General features: G+C 34.3%; 2 protein-coding genes across 7 annotated transcripts; both read right to left on the reverse strand.

Annotated features, from left to right (window-relative positions):
- Positions 1-881: 881 nt before the first annotated feature.
- On the reverse strand, positions 882-16,124 carry LOC125677855 (uncharacterized aarF domain-containing protein kinase 5-like). 6 transcript variants are annotated; one of them, XM_056163687.1, is made up of 13 exons: positions 15,926-16,124; positions 11,241-11,529; positions 10,617-10,881; positions 9,668-9,808; positions 9,342-9,455; positions 9,105-9,236; positions 8,654-8,737; positions 8,315-8,396; positions 7,127-7,297; positions 4,781-4,958; positions 4,316-4,390; positions 3,495-3,707; positions 882-1,263 (listed from the first exon to the last, which is right to left on the reverse strand). In XM_056163687.1, exons 2-13 carry the CDS (start codon positions 11,513-11,515, stop codon positions 1,248-1,250), a joined length of 1,746 nt encoding a protein of 581 aa, XP_056019662.1. In that variant the 5' UTR covers positions 11,516-11,529; positions 15,926-16,124; the 3' UTR covers positions 882-1,247. The 6 variants fall into 6 exon arrangements, with proteins under 6 accessions (XP_056019662.1, XP_048771932.2, XP_048771947.2 ...); XM_048915975.2 differs by lacking the exon at positions 4,781-4,958 and adding an exon at positions 5,688-5,898; XM_048915990.2 differs by having other exon boundaries at positions 11,241-11,526; positions 15,926-16,108.
- A 4,445-nt stretch (positions 16,125-20,569) lies between these two features.
- LOC125664824 (apolipoprotein D-like) lies at positions 20,570-22,135 on the reverse strand. The gene is made up of 4 exons (XM_048897628.2): positions 21,776-22,135; positions 21,530-21,660; positions 21,209-21,294; positions 20,570-20,985 (listed from the first exon to the last, which is right to left on the reverse strand). The coding sequence occupies exons 1-4, from the start codon at positions 21,884-21,886 to the stop codon at positions 20,762-20,764; spliced, it is 552 nt and encodes a 183-aa protein (XP_048753585.1). The 5' UTR covers positions 21,887-22,135; the 3' UTR covers positions 20,570-20,761.
- Positions 22,136-23,894: the final 1,759 nt, after the last annotated feature.

The raw sequence follows: 23,894 nt of genomic DNA on the forward strand, positions 1-23,894 counted from the left end.
ATTCATTTGTCATAGCTTGTAGAAGGATGGCTTCATTCAGGAAAGAGAATTCTTCAATCTCTTTTAAGTATTGGAAGTACAGTCAGGTGAGGAGAGTGTGAAATCATCTCTTATTCATTCCAAGAAATACCCGTCATTTTTTGACACAGTTCATATTTGTAAGGTAGAGAAAATGTGATGATGCAATATTTAAACACGATACAATTATTGATAATGCTACTCTTGCTGATACAATATATAAATTGTATACGCAAAATTTTCCTGTGTTGATTTGACCAAACATGCACACAGGAGCATAAAATTTCTTTTGCTCATGCAAGTAAACAGATTTGCAACCATTCCATACTAGGTGCAAAGCTTACAAGAGTTTTTCCTTTTTGGCATATTGTATGCAAAAACATTTATACAGCAAGATTTGCTTACTTTAGTATTTTAATAGCAGACTCTTTGCATAAAAAGGTTTAATTTTGGTATTAACTGATTCATATATAAGATGATATAAACCCCAAGTTCCATTTTTAGAAATGAGATTCGCTTCATGAAGTATGCTGGCATGAAGTGTTGCAATTCATACCATCATGTATTTTCAAAAATGAAATTCATTTGATAAATATTTCAATCTTGGACACCACAGTAAAGGATTTATATTCACAAAATAGTTTATACATTACAAAACATGAGCTAACAGTCAACAAGGACTGAACAGCTGATATAAATTGCTTATCTATATTCTCTCCTTAGATACAGTACAATGGGTATTTTCAAAAATCTCATCTATCTTATTCCTGAACCGCTTGATCTTCGAACTTTAAACTGTAGTGCTCACGTGATATGACATTGACTCTAATAATAATTTTCAAAATGAAAACAGAACAAATGGATTAGTAAAAATATTTTAATATTCCTGATGTATATATTTCATAACACAATTTCATATAGTGCATATCACAAGAAAGTGTGAAAAACAAAAACACACCTTTCACATATACTATTAAATTATTAAAGCAATCTAGTCAACAGAAAGTATTGTTTAAAGCAATGTTGCAATGTATCTTAGTAAAATAATAAATACTGATAAAACATTGTGTATTATCATCAACTGTAATGTATTAAAAAGGAATATGTTACATTTAAAAGAATGGTTGAATACCCAACATAGAAATCACTAAAATTAAGTCAGGTCTAAAATGCGACCCCCCCCCCCCCCTTTTGAAAATCCTTATATTTGTTTCTATGCCGTAGCCTTCTCAAACAGGATTTAATCTGAAATCAAAATTAATAACCATTAATGCAACACATCTACTGTCATTCACTATTACACGTCACACAATAAACATATTTTCAAACAAGAGGCCCATGGGCCTTCATCGCTCACCTGAGTCACCTTGGCCTATATTCAAAGATTTTCCCTATAAAGGTAAACTTCGATATCTCGAACTTGTTAAGGACCGAAGAAAAACTTCCGAGATATCTGAGGGTTCGAGAAAACAAAGTTAAAGAATTTGACACCAATACTGTGAAATGTTTTATGCTGCATGTTTTATTTGGCAGGTAAATAAACACACCTTTTAAAAGCGGTAAACGTTTTAGTTTGAAGTAAGGGATTTTTAAATACGTTTGCATTTGCATGTATATTGTATATCTATTACTATATTTAATATTGCAATTTATATTTTACAAATTTCGGTCGTTTATCATAGCGATAATCATTTATCACGTTCGTTTCAGTACTTCTGATACCCAGATTTCTGTTACGCTTTGTAAATGATAAACCAATCACTGTAATAATGACGAAGATGGAAACGGGAAATATGGCTTCCTTGGATTCTGTGCCTTTTTCAACTTCTGTTATAGCCTGGAACTTTGTTTCGATTGTATGAACTGTAAGATTCCTTTTTATACCACTGCCAGAAAATCCAACCATCCCCCGCGTTGGATACCGATTCCTTCATTACATGTAGATTGCTTATCAGATACAGAAGATTTTGAATTTTGGTGTGGATATTTATACTGAAAAATATGGTCTTTCATTGTTTAATTCTTGATTTCTATATCACTTTGATGTGTTTAGTGTTTACTTTGACTTGTAATAGCATGTGTAAACATGTGTTGCAACAAAATTAAATTCCTATTTCAGTACTCATTCCCAAGCTGGTTTAATTATCGTGTCATCTTACGTATAAATGTACATTTCATTCTTACTTCCAAACACCCATCTGCATAATTAGATAAAGCCCCCAAATCAATAGATTGGGGCTAATAAGGCGTGATTATCGGCGATGGTGCCATGAAGACCGTGTTAGACCTAATAGGAATGTCCAGCAGACCGTAAACTTAGCATGACGGGATGATTGCATACTTCAGGTGTGAAGTCAATGGAGCAAGAAACTTCTAGGACTTTGAGATAACGCATGTGTTTTTAGCACTTGGGACAGTAAATCTACTTCGAGATGAGCCAGGTATTCAAGATTTCCGTGTTTGAGATACCGGGATTTTTTAAATCATGAATAAAACTGGCCTGGACCGTCGACTCACTTTGAGACATCCATGGTATTCGACGTATCAGTGTTTGAGATACCGAAGTTTACCTGTACATTCGCATGTTAAAATTTGATCCCCTATTGTGGCCCCAACCTATCCCCAGGGGCCATGATTTTTACAAACTTAAATCTGCACAATAACAGGAAACTTTCACATAAACGTAAACTTCTCTGGCCTAATGGAGAAGATTTTTAAAGATTTCCTTTATATTTTTGTATGTAAAACTTTGATCACCTATTGTGGCTCCATCCTGGGGGACCATTATTTTGACAAACATGAATATGCACTATGTCAGAAAACTGTCGTGTAACATTTGTACTTTCCTGGCCAAGTGGTTCTTGAGAAGAAGATTTTTAAAGATTTTCCCGATACATTTGTATGTAAAACTTTGATCCCCTGTTGTGGCCCCATCCTACCCTTGGGGCCATGATTTTAATAAACTTGAATCTGCACTGTGTCAGAAAGCTTTCATGTAAATTTGTACTTTCCTGGCCCAGTGGTTCTTGAGAAGATTTTCCCTATATATTTACAGATATGTACATGTAAAACTTTGATTCCCTAATGTGGCTCCATCCAACCTCCAGGGACCATGATTTAAATAAATTTAAATCTGCACTATGCCAGGAAGCTTTCATAAAAATTTAAGTTCTTCTTGCCCAGTGGTTCTCGAGACGATTTTTAAATGACCCCACCCTATTTTTACATTTTTGTGATTATCTCCCCTTTAAAGGGAGCATGGCCCTTCATTTGAGCAAACTTGAAAGCCCTTCACCCAAGGATGCTTTATTGCCAAGTTTGGATGAAATTGGTCCAGTGGTTCTGAAGAAGAAGTTGAAAATGTAAAAAGTTTACAGATGAAGACAAACAGGCAACTCAGATGACCTAAAAACTATCAAATAGAAATTGAGAGAACTTGAGTTCTTAAAATCTTGTGTTCATTTATAATATCATACCTTTTCTGTTCTTTCTCTATTATTGATTTGATTTCTTCTAATGATGGCACTCTTCCTAACCACACCAGGACCCGCAGGTATAGAATTCCCAGCCATATCTTCAAGTTCTCAGCCCTAATGCGGTAATCGTAACGTAGAGTCTCTAACCACGACTTTATCCTCCCTGACCACGTTATGTCCTGTAAACCAAACTTACGAGCACCTCTCATTGCGCTGTAATGAATAAAGAATCATGTGATGGAATAGATACTTATAAATGCATTTGTAAATATAAATAATGGATGATGTTATGGCTATTTATAAATACATCTAAAAGAACTGTAGAACATCCTTCGTATCATTTGCAGTATTTCATATAAGCACCCCCCCCCCCCTTTCTTCATAATTTTTTATATATCCTGCAAATGTATTATACACAATTTGACATACATTCAAGACAATGCTCAGGTTGGTTTGTATATATAAGGATGATCCTCACTGAACAAGTTTGTCCCATTATTTTCCCAAAGAGCTTCAGATCTGAATAAGGAATGGATAAAAGTTCTAAAACTTAACAATCCTATCCAACTACGGATTCCTTGTGGAGTGAGTAATCAATATATGTGTTTACCTATTAGGAGTCGTCCTCCTAAAATCAAGCCTCGCTTTTTCTTTATCATCTAGTATAGAATCAAGTCCTTCAAAGTTGCGATTTCAAGTTCTCACAAAGCCACAATGAATGACAGTTACATCAAATCAAGAAGCCGTTTGAGATAAGGAATCTACAGTTCTTAAAGCATGCATTATATACATGTACGTATTACTGTCAGATGTATCTTTACCTCTTTGCCATAATACCATATCTGTCCACTACATGGCCATGTTCCTGACAAATTGCTCTAATGGTGTTCATATTCCTAAAATATCATATACATCTTAAACATGGTAAGAACAGAATTATAACAAAGCAAGACATTATTTCCTTTATTTGAACTTAAAAAAGACTAAAGTTCTTTTATTTTCATTTTGGCATGAATTTATCAGTTGATAACTATTTTCTTCTGGAAAAAATTATTTCACTTATTTTACACAACACTGATTTAAGCTATACAAGTATTTAGGGTGCTCATGTTGGATGCAAGGCCTTAGGAATTTCTTTTTTATAATCTGATAGTGAGCAAAGCAGCAGTGAAAGTGAATTCCAACAAGCTCAGTATATATATATAATGAAATAAGCATTTTGAATTATATCTATTGCAAAGCTGATAATATTTGATGTAGAGTGTTTAGGAAATAAAAAAACTAACCTAATTATGAGAAGAATAGGTCTTGGCATGTCTTTCAAAACTTGCATGATTTTATCAAAGTGTTTCTGTGCCATTATTCTCATGTGTTCAAAATCCTCTTTGGTCATGTGACTTGGTAAATAAGTGGACGATCTACTAACTGGACGCTGCACGAGTATTTCACAAAATATTTCGTTATCTAAAATGTACAGTAATGGATAAAATTATATATAATGTATAATATTTACATATCCTTTTCTACTATCTGTCATTATGATTGACCCATATCTCTGTAGAACATGCAGGTAAAATGTCCATTTTCATATCCTGGAATTAATCAAATGCTTATTTCATTATACACATGTACCTGTGGACGATGGTAAAACAGTTACTACCTGTCAAAGTTTTGTGTTACTGCTGCTTGAAAAAGACATTCAACATTTTCAGAACACTTTGTCTCTACCTAGTCGACAAAGGTGTGATTGAAATTGAACACGATAGTCCTGAATTAACACTCGTTGGCTCTACCTAGTCGACTGTGATTGAAATTGAACATGATAGTCCTGAATTAACACTCGTTGTCTCTACCTAGTCGACAAAGGTGTGATTGAAATTGAACACGATAGTCCTGAATTAACACTCGTTGGCAGTCACTGCAGATGTAAATTTTAATTGTTTCATGTTGCAACTGATTTAAAACTTACAATGCTGAATAGGAGCAAAAGTAACACAAAATCTAAATGGGCAGTTCACCACCCTGTGTGTAAGCTAGCGAACAGTAAGATCCACTGCATGGAAAGCCAAATCACAAGTGATCCATGTGAAAACCTTTAGAGTACCAATCATGTTGTGACAAATATACTTGAATAAGAAGTTTAGTAAACTCTAGGATTTATGGTGAGGGGAGAGTATATCTTTCAAAAATTACCTAAAAATAAAGAAAAGTTCAGAAGGCATCTGTCTCAGTACATGGCGTATTCGCTCATGCAGGGCATGGTAGTCTTCCAGCCATTCTGCTTTAATTTCTGGAGGTAACTCATAAAATTCCTTCTTTGAATAAATTTTGTGTCGAAACAATGGTGGTGCTCTATCAAATTTAACCCTTCCTTGCTTTGTTAGAAGGGAGAACACCTGGTAATCTAGTGAAAGTAAAAAACAGTGTCAGTTAGTTTCCAAGTATACAGGAATGGTAAAGATACAGGTCTACTGAAACAAAGGTAATTACCGTAGTAATATGTTGTTTATCTCATTGGATAGCCAATATTAATCTTTATCTTCCACAAATTAAAATGTGGATGTACTCTATGGTTTCATGTTTCTATATCCAATAGCATTTAATTAAACCATTATGAAGCAAAAAGATGGTCGATCTAAATAATTTTAAAAAATCTATATATAGATATATTTTAGTTTATTGGTAATTAACTTTATAATAAATACTGAGCTAACTATATTTATCCTGAATACCTGTACAATGGAAACTAAATTGGTATTCACAACACTGCTAAAATGGCAGCAATATCGCCGATTTCAGAATTCATTATATATTAAAAAGTATCAATCAACACGAAAACATAGATTTACAGAGATGTGGACATTAACTTGTTACAAAAATTTATTTTGAGATAAATTTGTAATAATTATGTTGTTTTTCAAAATGGTTTCAGGTAATCTAAAAGTCATACACACACTAGTACATCTCAGAGCTGTCAGATGGACAAAAATCTAGGTTACCAGTGCATGAAATTATACTCAAATCATCTGACCATCACGAGCTACAAAATATGGGAATCTATGTAGGGGCTCATTTCACAAAAATCCTTTAATAATAATAATAATACCATATTTATATAGCACCCTTTTCATACACTATGTACACTCAAAGGTGCTTTACAATGCACATATACCTTACTACAGAATGTTATACACATAATACATAGAAAATAAATAAAACATTAAAAAGCAATGATATAAGAGGCGTTATCACATGTAAACAGTCCGTAGCTGTACTATCCTGATTGTACATATAAAACATGAAAACACAAGATACCATAAATATGCTAGATAAGAATAAACATCAGTTTCAGGGCGTATTAAAATAATAATAATAATGAAATACACACACGCACACACAGCATGTAATGTCTCGGTTATAATACATTAAAACATGGAATTTTTTTTTTTTTAAAAGTAAGATTAACATTTTCTTCTCTCCATATAATCCTAATTAAAGCATTACATTTCTTTAAAGTACTTATAAATATACTGGTTTTGGTTTTTATTGCAAGGAGTGAAGAAAAATAGAGTGATCCATTTTGATCATAATCGTGTTATAGTTTGTAAAAAAAAAAACCAACTGATATTTACCATCAACTCCCAAAGCCTTGGAGAACTTCTGCATGTTGTCTTCATTGTTGAGTACAATTGCTCTGTAGAGGTTACATAGGGACTGTCTGTTCTCTGGGGTCAATTTGTCATAGAGGCCATGGTCCAGCAACACTAGCTGAGCTTTTCCTGCCGTGTCTTTTCTAATGAACACTGGTAAAGAAACCAAAAAAACACACAATTAACATTACCAAATACAAATGTCTATGAATACAATTCAAATGTCATGTAGTTTATAAATATATAAAAAAAAAAAAAACAGAAAAAGCAAAACGAAACCGTAAAATTATTTCACAAACAAAAAAACTATATAACTAGAGATTGATTTTATGAAAAGCAAATGTCTCCCCAGCTCCCCAATTTGGAAGTGCTCCAAATGAAACCTTCCCTTAATGTATTGCATGGTATGGAGGAGAAAGCAAGAGCAGGAATATAGACATTATGAACTCCCATAAGCCACATAGGAGAAGTGGTCACAAACTATTTTACACCCTCCATCCCTCGGATCCACAGTAACCAGTAACTTTTAAGGAAAACAATTGGATCCTTCTGTCCCTACAATATGCACATTTGCAAATTGCATTGAAATATTGTACAGAATTTCAAGTCTATCGGATAAGCCATATAGGAGGAGAAGCATTCATAAGCTATTTTAACATCCTCCATCCCTCTTAGATCCACTATAACTTTTACGAAAATATATGGATCCTCCCGTCCCACAAATATGCACATCTACAAATAGCAATGAAGCATTGCACAAAGTTTCAAATCTATCCAATAAGCCATATATGAGGAGAAGTGTTCACAAGCTATTTTACATCCTCCACCCCTCTTAGATCCACTATAACTTTTATGAAAATAATTAGATCCTCCCGTCCCACAAATATGCACATCTACAAATGGCAATGAAGCATTGAACAAAGTTTCAAATCTATCCGATAAGCCATACAGGAGAAGCATTCACAAGATTTTTTGACAGACAGATGGAGGGAAAGTACAAAAACAATGTCTCCCCCTGAAAGAAGGGAGACATAATTCCATATTCAAACCATACCTGTGCAGAAGTGTTTTGGTTAATTTCAATCATAAAAAATTAATTCAAAGTTTTTTCATTATTGATGCGCGAACTCCATGAATATGGACAGGCGTTTTCAGACTGTAGAATATTACCATTGCCCGGATGGGGATCAGCATGAACAAATCCTGAGAGAAAAATCTGATCTGCAAATGCCCGGCACAACTTCTGGTCAACCTATGAAAATGTAACAATAATTTACAAAGATTTTATTTCATTATTAACATGCATGCAATGGAAATAATGTGTAAATAATTTGTAAATATACATTTCTGATTCATCCACCTCTTTTTCAATTAAATCCAATGTATATTGCCTAAATATAATGATGCACAAATTTTTGCTGTATCGTTACTGGTTACAATTTACAAACTGAAAATAAGCATATGATATTTCAATATTCATCACCAACGGAGAAATTCTCAGTAACATACATCATACAACGAAAGCCCCATCTTCTCTATAGCATCCTTGTCGCTAATTTTATGTCCGTCTATAAACTCTGCTGTTAGCACCCTCTGAAGACAAGATTCACAATGTTAATAACAGGAGTCGACAGACAGATTTTAAAAACAGGATACAACCGAATAGTTGCTCTGATTTTAATTAATTTTTTTTTACTTAAGCCTTCATGTAATTATTTTCAAAATCATAAAAGAAATCAACCATCAGAAGCAGTTTTATTTCTGCTACTTTCACTTTGAAATTAGAATTGAGTGAAAATAAGCTAGCTATAACATTTACAAAGAGTGTACATAATATGATAAAAATCAAGAATTTAAAACTGTGTTGAAATGCATTTAGACAAGAAACCATGGAATTGACAATGACTCGGTACAGTTAAGCACCTCCTGAAGACAGACACGCATGTGTGCTGGTACTTACAGTTGACGTTTTATCCCAGTGAACTTTTGGCACATACACATACTTTAAGTGGCTTAAATCTCTTTGACACTTCTCTGAATTTTTCCCTTCATTTATGAAATCTAATTCTTGGGCTAATGTGTCCTTCAGATCCTAAAATGAAGGAGCAACAGATGCAGTTTACAGTATATTTTTTCACACATATACACACAATATCTTTAATCTCTTCATCTTGTGGAATGGATTTTTTTAACAAACCTGCAACACCCAGGCGAAGGCAAACTTGGGATGCACCCATCCAATTAATTTTAGCAAAATTTCACATGTCCATACATCACCAGCAAACCTGTCTTGTAAGTCTATGTACTGCACCTACAGGTAGATGACATAAAAACTAACATCACAACACATCACGACAGTGGATACCTCTCTATAAATCTATAAGTCTATGTACTGCACCTACAGGTAGATGTCATAAAAACTAACAACACGACACATGACAACAGTTGATAAGCGGTTTCATTTACAGAGATGGATTACAGTTAAAGGGAGGTAACTCACAGAGTCTCCAGGTATATACATACCTTGACTGCCACCTTTTGTCCATCATGAGTTTCTGCCTTATGAACTTGTGCTAAACTGGCAGCTGCAATAGGTTCCTCCTCAAAGCTCTTGAAAAATTCCTGAGGTGGTTTTCCAAAATCTTCTGAAAATAGCTGCTCAATCTGAAATTAATTATGTTTACTGTTATGAAAGAAAAACGTCAATTTTAAAGCAGTTTTGTAGTTCATTTTCTGCACTTCTCTATTATCTGATAAACACAGTATTATGCCATTATCTTAAACCTTCCTCATCCTCATAATAAATCACCTAAAACTAAAGAAAAACTGTAATTGCTGTACATTTCATCTTCAATGCTTCAAACTTCTAAATCAAAGGCAACACACAGTAATACAAAACATATCTGCTTATTTTTCCTGTGTTCAAAGTTTGTAAGTTCTTGAATTTACAGCTGAGGTTGTGTACTTTTCCAGTGCATGAAAGATTTGACCTTGACCACAAAATCAATGAAAAATAGATTCCCTAGAAAATCAGTGGTTTGACATTATTAGCGAGTGAAGCTCGCGTCGCGACGAGCTCGCTCCAATGATTACACATACGAGTCACGTGATTTGCTCTTCTTCAGCTGAAAAAAGATGAGTATTACCCATAATGCTTCTGCAAAAATGTCGCCGTCACTGCGGTATACTTCATTGACAAACCCGTAATTAAAATAATTAGATTGTTTAGAAAGTACCATAAACGTTTTTAAATTCCAGACAAGCTTTCTCATAGCTTCAAAAATTTTGTTTTTGTTTGGTTTGAGAGAAGAAGAAAAAACATTGCAGCTAATGTGACGTCACAATTTGTAACTGTTTACACCAAGCGCGTTATATTTCCCGCGTTAAATGAAGAGGCGGATAAAAGTCGTGTTGCAAGATGTTAATGGGCTTCGCTCGTCTCAACGGTCACACCGTACAACATATTACTTACATCATGGGGTTTCTTTGGAAGGGCTTTATCTTGAAGAACAACAAGTGTTTCCAAATATTCTTTTGGTAGGATGTGATTCATAGATACCAGACCTTGTCCAAGTTTCACATACAATCCTCCATTAGCTAAACAGCCGGTCAATAAACGTTCCGCAGCCCTTTTGTGACAGGGCTTTAAAGCTTCGTTATAATCATCCGAGTCCTCCTCCAGCCCCCACAAGTTATATTTATAATCCATAGAAATAATTGTTCCTATCTTAAGAGACCTGAAAGATATAGAAAGTATGAATTAAGTCATTTCAAATCTATACCCTGGGAATGATACTAATTTAGTAAAAACATTGGGTATTTCATCCAGTAAAACACACTTATAATGAACATGCTTATAAAAAGATTATAAGCTTATTATGTGACATGATATTTATTCCCATCCTATGAAAAGAATGACAAAAATCTTATTGGATATCTCAAAGTTTGGTTACAAGGAACATTTTTTTTGCTTGCCATGGAGGTTACATGTAGCTTTAACGATGTTTTACTGTATTACAAAAAACTTCAAAACAACTAAGAGATCTATCATTTGCTAATTTTCACAAAATTATAAGTACATGTGTACTATTTGTACCTTGTAAATCTTTTAATTCCACCAATGAGTACTCTGACCTTCCGCCTTTCTGGTTCCTCAGCTATAGCATAGAGCACACCAGCAGACAGTGTCAGGCCAACCAGTCCATACTTCAAACCACTGCGTATGCGCTTCCAGCCACTGGCCCTGGTGCCACTAGCCTTCTGTCTACATGCTGAAGATGTGTGAAAACCATTGCGGACATGTTGAATCGGTCTGGAGTAAACCCTCAGTGACTGGCAGTATAGACAAGATCTCGTCAACAACTTCTCCATCTATCTCACCTCTGCTAAAAATAATATTAAGTGTTTACTGAAGTATCACCCTAATCACTGAGGGATCAGCCTGAAGTTAACATTACCAAACTTACTGAGAGCTCAGCCTGAAGTCAACCAAACTTACTGAGAAATTAGCCTGAAGTCAACCAAACTTACTGAGAAATTAGCCTGAAGTCAACCAAACTTACTGAGAGCTCAGCCTGAAGTCAACCAAACTTACTGAGAGATCTGCCTGAAGTCAACCAAACTTATTGAAGTATCACCCTAATCACTGAGGGATCAGCCTGAAGTCAACCAAACTTACTGAGAGATCAGCCTGAAGTCAACCAAACTTACTGAACGATTAGCCTGAAGTCAACCAAACTTACTGAACGATTAGCCTGAAGTCAACCAAACTTACTGAACAATTAGCCTGAAGTCAACCAAACTTACTGAAAGATTACCCTGAAGTCAACCAAACTTACTGAACGATTAGCCTGAAGTCAACCAAACTTACTGAACGATTAGCCTAAAGTCAACCAAACTTACTGAAAGATTACCCTGAAGTCAACCAAACTTACTGAAAGATTACCCTGAAGTCAACATTAACAAACTTACTGAGAGATCAGCCTGAAGTCAACCAAACTTACTGAGAGATTAGCCTGAAGTCAACCAAACTTACTGAACGATTAGCCTGAAGTCAACCAAACTTACTGAGAGATTAGCCTGAAGTCAACCAAACTTACTGAAAGATTAGCCTGAAGTCAACAAAACTTACTGAACGATTAGCCTGAAGTCAACCAAACTTACTGAACGATTAGCCTGAAGTCAACCAAACTTACTGAGAGATTACCCTGAAGTCAACCAAACTTACTGAAAGATTAGCCTGAAGTCAACCAAACTTACTGAAAGATTAGCCTGAAGTCAACCAAACTTACTGAACGATTAGCCTGAAGTCAACCAAACTTACTGAAAGATTACCCTGAAGTCAACCAAACTTACTGAAAGATTACCCTGAAGTCAACCAAACTTACTGAAAGATTAGCCTGAAGTCAACCAAACTTACTGAGAGATCAGCCTGAAGTCAACCAAACTTACTGAAAGATTAGTCTGAAGTCAACCAAACTTACTGAAAGATTAGCCTGAAGTCAACCAAACTTACTGAGAGATTAGCCTGAAGTCAACCAAACTTACTAGTAGTTACGCACATTAATTTATCTACAGTAGAGTCTCATTAATCCTGACGCTTTGGTTTCAAGAAATTATCTGGATAAATTCAGCATCCATATACATGTAACTGAATTGCATGTTTTATCCTCATGTAAGCAAGGAATATGCTTTCTTTGTTGATGTGTAATATGAAACAAATCACAAATTCAAATGAATCGTTAAAACAATTACATGCATTTCAAAGCACTGAAATTGAAATATCCATCTCTTTGTGGATACTGTAATGCAGATCAATTGTACACATGTACATGCATGACATTTTGTACATGAAAATAATAATAAAAGAAATTTATCGTAATTATTTGTTCAGATTGGAAATATTTCATTTAACACACAATCATGCAGATCTTTGTTTCAATTTAAAGGTTTTTTTATTTTTAAAAGGCTAACATAGACTTTCACTCAGTTGCATTCATTCTAGACTAATGATTGCGAAATTTTCACTTATTTTTTCAACTGGGAGTTTTTTTTTATTGAACCCAATTCAAGGAGATCGCTGGGCAATGACCGCCCTGATACATATCCACACATACAGTGTATTCTAATCTCTGTGACCTGCAAAGTAAATTCCTCCTACACATTCCACTTAAGTCAAATTGGATTAATTTCATCTCTACAGCATGTCAGGAACAATTCTTTTACATGAAAATGTTTGTCTTAATTTCTAGATCACTAAAACAAAAGTTAATTCCAATGTTGTACAGGGATTGAAACACTCGCAAAATGTGAGTAAATTTTAATTTGAATAAAAATAGTGGACACTCGAAAATTTTAGCGAGTGATGATTTACAAACCATGATCATCTTGTATACGTTTTTAATGGTGATGCATAATTTTCTTTTCTAAAACTTGCACTCAAAATCATACATACGTTTGCATGAACAATTTCAACAACGGTTTCTATCCATCGTTTTCTTTTACAATTTTTAGAAATTCAGAATCAAATAAATGCTTTAAAGGTCAGACATCACATTATCGGAGCTCGAAATTAGCATATTCCCGTCAGTCCATGCGGTTAAAAGTCTGGCAGACTGATTGACTTTTGTTTCAGTCAGTCCGATGGGACTGGTCAATTTTCTAAAACGTCATTTTGAAAAACTTGCTTATCGAATCTTAAAGAAGCCTTTGGCATTCCTCTGAAGACATCAGACAAACCTGATTATTGTTGCAATATTGTCTGAGGCATATCGAGTTAAATATCATTATTTCATTTGAATAACATTAACAAAATATGTTTAAATATTTCTGGAAAACACTGGTGGACTGGTAAATTTGCGGACTTGTTGAAAGTAAGCCTATCAGTCCAGTTGGACTGGTGACGTAAAAAGTTAGTTTTAAGCCCTGAATTTAAGATCACAAACACAGACACTTGTTTTGAAGTATAAAACTGGGAGACTTTGAATCTAGACCTACAGTAAACACATGACGGATTAGAGGAGTGAGGGTCAAAACGCCCAACATTGTACGGTGCACCTTATGACCTACGTCAGTGCTTTGTCCAAACTAGGCTCAGTCATCATGGGAAAGAAATTATTGACTTAAATAATAAAATAAGAAAGAAGAGCCATGAAATTGACAGAAACATCAGGTAATTACCAAAAAAACCACAGATAGTACCAAACACACCAATGTTTCATTTCAATAGACCTACAGGGTGTTAGATCATACTCATATACGCATTTTCTTTTGATTCGCTTAAAACAAGCAAAACGTCCAATGGTAATAATCATAATGATAATGTCATGTAATAATTCTTTACATCAAGAGATAATCTAACACCACATATGTACTAGTGCACTGTTACATCAAAAAGCCAGCAAAAATTATGTACCAGTGCATTGTTACAGACATGTAAATGCATTTATTATATACTTTCAATTTCATCTCTTCTTTTTTCTTTAAAAGTTTGCGGGCATATATCACACGATATATGCCCGGAAACATTCCGGCCCGCAAACATTACGTCACAATCAAATTTCTACGCCGTTTTATTACAAATTTTTCGTGTTTTTCATCTTTTACTCAGTTAAACCGATAAAGTTATTGTTAAAAATAAATTATTGTTAGTTTCTAAATGAAATTGAAAGTATATAATAAAAAGGTTATAGACTTTGTATGGGAAACATGACGACCTCGTTTTTTGTCGCGAACAGACCTCGCAAGCTCGGTCCGTCTACGCGCCAAAAAACTCGGTCGTCATATTTTCCCATACAAAGTCTATAACCTATAAATATAACATATTATTAACAATAATATCACTTTATGCCCTCTACATGATAAATCTCGAAGTTAAAACATGTTTCCCGCAGCTAGTTATTTTTCATCACAACAAACATGTAATGACTTAAATAAAGTAGTTAATTAAAACATAAGCTGAATTTCAAACAAGATACTCTGAGGAGAACATAGAACAGGTCCAGTCCAATGACTATTTCTACCTACGTAGGTACTTATAGCTACGTAGGTATTTTAAACCTACTCCAGGTAGCTATTTTTACCTACTTTTTCCTTTACTTGCATTTCGTGGTCAAACGCAGGAACGGCGCAATATGGTGTGTACCAAATTTCTTGATTCACTTACACTGACGATGAATACCACAAAAATATTGGACAAAAATGATTACTTTCTAACCTTTCAAATTTGCATCAACCCAGTTCCATTTTCTAGGAGCTTAGGATCAAAGCCACGTGATAAAAAGTGTAGAATGTCTTACAAATCTGTATTAATTTTAAAGTTTACCTTCATGCATTTTTACATTAAAGGTTTTTGGGGTGAATATATTCATGCATTTCCTCTGCATTCTCCACCCTCGTAAAGTACTCAAATTTACACTCCAAATTTTGCTGTGCACATGCACCACACGATACATAAAACGACTGACCTGTTTAAAAGATGCGCCTTAATTTTTATTTACTCATATTTTCAAAAACAGGTAAAAGTAGCTACTTTAAGTAGGTCTAAATACCTAGGTAGCTATTAATAGCTACGTCTTTGGACTGCACCTGTAGAAGTCCGAAGGATCTGGAGCAAGGCCTATGGCTATATCTGGTCTATCTTATTTATTTTTTCTCAGAGACTGAGAGAGCTACATCTTGTAGTACAAAGGTTGAAGTCTGGCGGGCCTATAACTCTAACCCCGGTTCGAACTTCGAGTTACACTTACAAACAGATGCTATCTATATTGTGCATTAAATTACCTATCAGTATCACTATAAAATAAATTCACTCCAACTCCTAAACATATTATGAAATCTCCAAACCACTAGCTTCACTTGGCCACTCCGCTTCTCTATCATCTAGGGTCTAACAGTAGCCTATCATGTACTGTCAGAATGTGACTGACAAACAACACTTTCATAACCTGTACCTTTTGTACCTTCACCAACAGGAGAGTTCTATCTAGTAACATGTAACTCGGGTTAACTTTATATATAATATCATACATTAATTTCTTTAGATAGAAAAGACACGTTACTTACCGTAAAATTCCGCATTTATATGATATTTAGGGTACCGTGTTAGTATTCTAAGGTCATTTTCGCATTTTACAACAACAACAAAATCTGTGATATCAAGAAAACTATTTTTTAGATGTGGACGATTATGGCGACGATTAATCTAGCAAAAATAAAAAAAAAAATCGATCTTCATTTTTATCTATCCATTTATTTGTATTCTTCATATAAATTTCGAAAAAAATTATCGATTTTCTGAGTATATTTTTTATACTAAATATATTTTGATATCAATTCAAACAAGCAAATGTTTGAGATCATTAAATATTTTTTTCATATCGAAAAAATCACTCATCGATTATTTGTTAAAAATGCGTTTCTCTCTCTCTCTCTCTCTCTCTCTCTCTCTCATAGCTGAAATGAAGATGACATTCTGATGAATTTTTTTTAAAAATCCATTTTTTGAATATTGATATAAAACTATTTTTGATCTCAGAAAATCATTTTTGATCTCAGAAAGTCAATTTTGATCTCATAAAATCAATTTTGATATCATAAAATCTACAAATGAGCACCATCTTTTATATAAGAAAATACAGTTTGATGTTTAAAAAATAAATTTCATTTATGAATATACATGAGGGCATGAACTGCGAAGCTAGCTAGCATACTTCTTGAAGCGCGCGTTGTGTAGCGTTTCAGGAAAAGTATGCCAGCGTGAAGTGTTACATTCCTTTCATAGTGGAACACCAAATTAACATAAACTCAAATAATTAAAGATATCTTTAATTCATTGAAGATATATAGATGATTTTTTAAAATATCGTTAATTAATTTGAGACGCGCAGTTCAGTTATACTAAAACCATATTGGCTGTCATCTTGGATATACATTCTGTACATGTATATAACATAATCTCGACAGAATAGAGCAGACAAACAATCATTAATACAGTCACATTGATATTTAAATTTCATTAATTGTGTTTTATCGTTGCATTTCTCTTCTCACCCTTGTAAAGCGCCTTGGAGTAAATGGTTTTATATAAGGCGCTACATATATAACTTTTATCATTATCTTCAAATAATTAAGAGATTTTCATTTATTTGAGTATACATGGATGTTAATTTGGCGCTGTATAAATTCCATGTCCTCATGTGTTTTTAAAAATGGAATTTATTTCTTATATTTACTACTTTTATTTTTGTCGGAATTCCTATGGAGCGCCAAATTAACATAAACTCAAATAATTGAAGATATCTTCAATTATTTGAAGATACCATCAATTCATTTGATGCGCGCAACAATTCAATTAAAGATCTCTTCAAATAATTAATGATATCTTCAATTCTGAATTATTGCGCGCATTAATTGAATTGATGATAGCATTAATTCTTCTGCTGAATTGATGCGCGCTTTAATTGAATTAATGATCTCTTCAAATGAATTAATGATATCAACAATTCAATTAAAGAGAGCAATAATTGATATAATGCGCGCATTAAATCAATTGATGAGAGCAATAATTGAATTGATGCGCGCATTAATTCATTTGATGAGAGCAATAATGGATTTAATGCGCGCATTAATTCAATTATTGCTCTCTTCAATTGAATTAATGATATCTTTAATTCATTTGAAGAGAGCAATAATTCTTTTAGAGGGAGCAACTAAATAATTAAATATATCTTCAATTCAACATATCTACAATTGAATTAATGATCTCTTTAATTGAATTGTTGCTCTCTTTAAAAGAATTGATGCGCGCATAAATTCCTTATACAAAAGCAATGTAAATAATTAAAGATATCTTCAATTGAATTAAAGAGATCATCAAATTATTTATACCGAGCTCTAAATCAATTATTGCGAGCAACATTTCTACGAAATTGATGCTCTCATCAATTGAATTGAAGAGAGCAATAATTGAATTAATGCGCGCATCAAATCTATTATTGCTCTCATTAATTCAATTGATGCTCTCATCAATTGAATTGAAGAGAGCAATAATTGAATTAATGCGCGCATTAAATCAATTATTGCTATCATTAATTCAATTGATGCGCGCATTAATTCAATTGATGAGAGCAATAATTGATTTAATGCTCGCATTATTCAATTAAAGAAAGCAATATGTGAATTGATGATATCTTCAAATAATTGAAGATATCTTCAATTGTTTGAGTTTATGTTAATTTGGCGCTCCATAAATTCCTAGTCGTTGAAATAGACGTATCATATTTATCAAGATGCATTCGTACATTTTCAATGTTTTGCGTTCGAATGATAGCCATTTCCCCATGAATGCGATGCAGATGTGAACAATGTGCCAAGAACGGCCTAACAATCGATATGAAACACGTCAGAACGGCCTAACAATCGGTATGAAACACGTCAGAACGGCCTAGCAATCGGTATGAAACACGTCAGACAGTATTTGAATGATAGGTTGTAATGGCAAAATGAATCATAACAATCTGCGAAATTTTGACTTTCAACGAGACTGTTGAACCCCCTGTAACATCAACTTGTTTGTCAGTAGCCTGCTTTGATCTAAAAACTGATCATGCCCAGAACAAGCTCTTGTGTATCGAATCAGTTGAGCGATATAAATACAACATGCAGGTAATAATGGAATATTGCTACATAAATATGGGAAGTTGACGATGGAGAAACTGAAATCATCCCGTTTGTCACAAAGTTGAGTTATTGTTTTTTCCCTTTTTTTTTTTTTTTCTTTTTTTTTCCATTTTCAATGAAATATCTAATTATGCAGCAGATGTGGAGGACTCTGTTGTGTCCTTTATTTCGAGTTCACAGGGATAGATAAAACGTCGTCGATATATCTAAATGTGAAGTTCAAGAGATTTTTCTTCTCGTGGAGAAACTTTTGAATAAAATCTGCTTCATAAGAAGATAAAAACAGGTCAGCTAACAAAAGGAGCACAATTAGTACCCATAGGAATTCCAACAGACTGTTGGAAGACCTGATCACCTAAGATTACGAAGATATTGTTAATGAGGAACTCTAGCATATTTTTTATTTCAACTTAAGAGTACTTGTGCGTGGAATCATTTTGTTTAACAAAGTAATTATTTTTTGGATGACTGATCACTAGATACGAATGTGCCCCTTTTCCATTTTTGTTGAAGAAGCAACTGTCTATGATGCCAAAAAGTCTAGTCTTTTATTTATCGTGAGGAATGGTCGTGTAAAGTGTTAAGAAGTCGTATGTTTTGATGTTATTAATCCGAGAAAAGGTTTGCGATATAATTAAGTTTACTATTTTATAATGTAGGCCCGCAGTAAATCAAGGACGTTTTTCTATAACCATAACATACGAGTATATAATCGCCTCCTGGCGGCCGATAAAAAGCCGTCTTGGTAATTCAGCCACGATTGCGGTCCACGTGCAAGACTGAAGACGAGCGAAATTACCAGTGGTAGAAAATTGGTGTCATTGTTATACCAACAGTTACCGTTGTCTGAGCTGGGAACACATCCCGGTTTTTGCCATTGGTTAATAACCTTTGGTTGTCATTGGTTAACCTTTGGTTGCCAACGTCTTGACATTGGTTACCGATAAATAGACCGTTCATGGTTTCAAAGCAACCACTATTACAATGCACCATTGGTACAAAAAAGGTTAAAATTGTGAGTGCAAGTATGGTATGGCCGAGTGCTAAGACGAAATTGGTCATTGAACTATGACACAGGTTCCCAGTTTGAATAACTCACTTCTCTCGCCTTTACAGAAGAAGGTATAATGAAGGAACGGCAAAATACTATATAAACCTGACGCCTGAGATAGCAGATATCTGTCACTTAACGAGCTCTCAAGGATAAAGAACAAAAACCCAATGCAGTCATGATCAATTCCTATCCAGTACTCTGATGAACCAATGCGTATGACAAAATGACTTACGGTAAACCCAATAAGACCACACATTTCGTTGGGAGATACATGTTGGAGATCTTTGGGGTCTGTAATATTGCATCAGTAACTGAAAACGAATCCCTTTTTCAACGTGTTTGGATCCACCGTTGTTAAAATATTAAAAGAGCTAGGAAGTTTCCGTACTACAATTTACATTCTTCAGTTACACGACAAAGACATAACCACCCCATCTTTAATATGTAGGATAATATGCATGGGACGTCAAATCAACAAGGATGTAGCGATCTACGTGAACGGATCAAAGAGTTTTATTTTAATCAAATTGAATTAACATAAACTACCAGAGATATCTTCAAATAGATTTGAGATATCTTCAACTTTCGGGAAATCGACTTTACTCATCCCGGTCATATCTTTGACCAGTCATCAGTAAACTGAGAGAGTGAGAGAGAGAAAAAATGAATTTTACAAAGATCACATATGGCAATTATGGTATTCAATATTTTAATTAAAATATAAAAAATACAAAATAACAGTTAACAAATAAAACAAAGTGCACTACACCAACATACATAACATCAAATTGACAAGGACAAACAGTTTTGTATGTCATGCAGTGCTAATGACAAAGCCTAATATACATGTTAATGAAAATTTAACATTTACGATTTTGCCCTCTTTAGCAACCATTTTGATCCGTCTTTAAAAAATGATGTGTATTTATATGAAATCCTTCCATGATTCCGAATAGTTTTTGGATAGTCGTGTCTGGGAGTGTCCTCGTTCGGGCCAAAATCCAACCAAATTCAAAATGGCTTATCCCAAGGATGCTAGTGCAGGAATAGATAAGTGTGTAACCGTCGTAATCCGTATCTAAAACCCAGTAATTTCCATAGGGGGCGGCTGAAAATTCATAAACATTTGTTTTACAGGAGTCTGCGATTTTCATTCCTTAACATTCATGCATTTTCAAATAATACTTGCAAGTATTTATGAACAAACAGAAAACCCAAAACAAAATATATCACAAACAAATATGAAAGAAAAAGAATAGAAATTGTATTTCGGTTAATTTCTTGAGACTGATGTGATACTGAGTAAACTCAAATTGCATGAAAAGACTTACCGGATGCGAATTTAACTTTAAGTTTTGATCCAAGAGTTGGGTCTGGAATATAAATGTCACCAATGGCTGTGCTTGGGGTTCCATCGCTAAAGACCAGACAATTTCAAATAATCAGAAATGTATCTAATTGTACACTACATAAATGCAAGGAATTTCCATTACATTTGAAAACTAATTTTCAAGAATTCACGTACTCGTGTTTAAAAAAACGACCACCATTCATTACAACTCGCCATCTAGATTTAGTACACCATTGTAGTCTGTATCTGTGACAGTTAGCAAAATAGAAATTTACCAAATCGGAGAAAAGTAAGTGCATACCTAATGGAAACTCCAGTGTTGTTCACACGAATGTGACCGTCAGGTTTCAGCTGGTAGTTAGCCTGGATGCACTTCTGGTTGTTTTCGAAGTTGGCTTTGAATTTGTAAATTTCATACCACGTTCCGAGATACTACAAAGACAATGATTCATAGGACCTACACAAAAGAAACAACACTGACGCAATGTCTGACATTAAACTGTATATATTTCTCCCTCAAAATGTTTCAAAGTTTGGAGTCTCTTACCCTGGTGAGGTTGAAATTGTCCTTGGTTGTGGTGGTTGGACACCCGAGACCTCCAAACACTTGCGCCTGGGACACAGCTACGATGGAAGCGACGACCACAAGTAACATCATGGTGACTGGTTGAGAGAAATGCAGATTCAATCCTGCTTGTATCACAGAACCCTTCTATTTAAAGAACTTCTATGAGGTCCTGATCGGGAGAAGGATTAATTCTTTCTTGCATATCTTATGGACGATTCAAAATATTGTTTACATAAATAAACTGACTTCTGACTTTGTGAGTACTACAGCCCTTTTACAATTTCCCATGATACTTTTTTGCATAAAAAGGGAGAAAACACTCCTTCTGGAACCTCTTTCCATTCACGTGGCTGAAGGCATGGTTTTCTTGTGGTTGTGTAATTTTGTTTATGAAATCGTCCTTTAGATATAGCACTGGTTCAAATGTTTTGGTTGCTATCTACTCTAGGTCAGCTGAGTATGCCTACAGTTCCACAGTGTGTTAAATTACTATTATTCTTGACCGGCGCACGTTGTATGCAACCACACCACGCTACCTTGGTATCATTTAATATATACTGTATACATAAGGTCAAAGAGTTTGCAAAATGATATACATTTAGATATGCATATGATTATTGATTGATTGATTATTCAATCACTCTTTAACGGCATCAATTATCGACGTATGCAGGTACAAATTTGGTACAACACAAATGATAGGAATTATTGCTTTTAAGAGTACCTTTTACAATATCTGAAGTTGCAGAGCTACCAAACGTTATTCATGTCGATATCACAATTCAACGTTTTGTACAGGGGGATACATTCGTCATTATAGAGGGAGCGGATTTAGGGGAAGGGAGTCCTCCTTTGAACTGAACTGTCCTTAATCTTATCTCAAAATCCGTTTTGGCTTCTGGCCTCAGTATGAAAATTCTACAGTGTATTCCATTAGTTTTGCAATGATTTAATGAATATTTACAATTTCGTTTGTTTTTGTTTTGCCTATCAAACATCCACCCTCGTTCTATAAAATCCTTGATCCGCCACTGGTCCTCCCACTTGACAGTACAGACCGTTTCTTATCATTTTCTTATCTAAACGCCGTAAATAATGTCAACTGTTTAGAGTAAGCACGTGCTATATCTGGATTTGCTGAAAATCAAATCCATGTAATCTGAAGAATTTTGAAAAGATTTCGTAGTGCTAGCTAATTTCGCATTGATTTAAACTTTTAAGTACATGCGTACCAACTGATTTGAAAGAATTACTTTAAAGAAGAAAAAACAACCCAAATTTGACTTCTCTGCATCCCTTTTCTGGGATACATGGTCGTTTGATATTCCTCAGACATAAACTTAGATTGTACAGTATAAATTCCTCAGTCTTCGATCTGAAAATTCAGCTCTTTGTTACCCGGTAAAGTCAGCTACTGGAAGTCAGCTAAATGACGGTAGTGATTGGCTACTTGTCGGACAAAAGTTGGCTACAAGTAACCAACTACATATCATCCGGAAAGCAAGCTACTGGCAGTTAGCTTTTAGTAACTGACTATTTGAAGTGAGGAAGCATATGTCCGATTTACAAAAATTATCTTGAGATACTTACTGATGGTCAGTTTCAATAAAAAGAAATGTGTTTCCTGGAATGATTTTCGTAAAATATTTGATTATAGATGTATATCAAAATAAAATCAAGTAGCTGTGTGTTTACTTTGCAGATCAGATAAGTTTGTACAGTATACATATTTTGAAAAAAGCAAGGTCTACTACCTGCCAGATATTTCCAGATATCATGCTAAGTTTTGATAGCTTTTTGATAGGAAATATAAAAAAAAAAATCAAGAGTTGTCGTGAGTGATAAAAGTAGCTGGTATTTGCTCCATGGAGAAGTCCAGTAAGACCATCTGCTACATAAGAATGTACCAGTTATCAGCGTGAATAACCGAAGCAGACAGGACCCTACGCTAGATATTTAAAGTTTTACCATACCCTCTGATTGGAATTCCGAAAGCAATTCCGACAATGATCGTGAAACATTTCCGCCGGCAGTGATCATTACCACACTCTCTATCTGGCGATATATAATATAATAGATTAATAAAACTCTCAAGGAA

This window comes from Ostrea edulis, chromosome 1, assembly GCF_947568905.1.
Source record: "Ostrea edulis chromosome 1, xbOstEdul1.1, whole genome shotgun sequence".
Taxonomy (NCBI): Eukaryota; Metazoa; Mollusca; class Bivalvia; order Ostreida; family Ostreidae; genus Ostrea; species Ostrea edulis.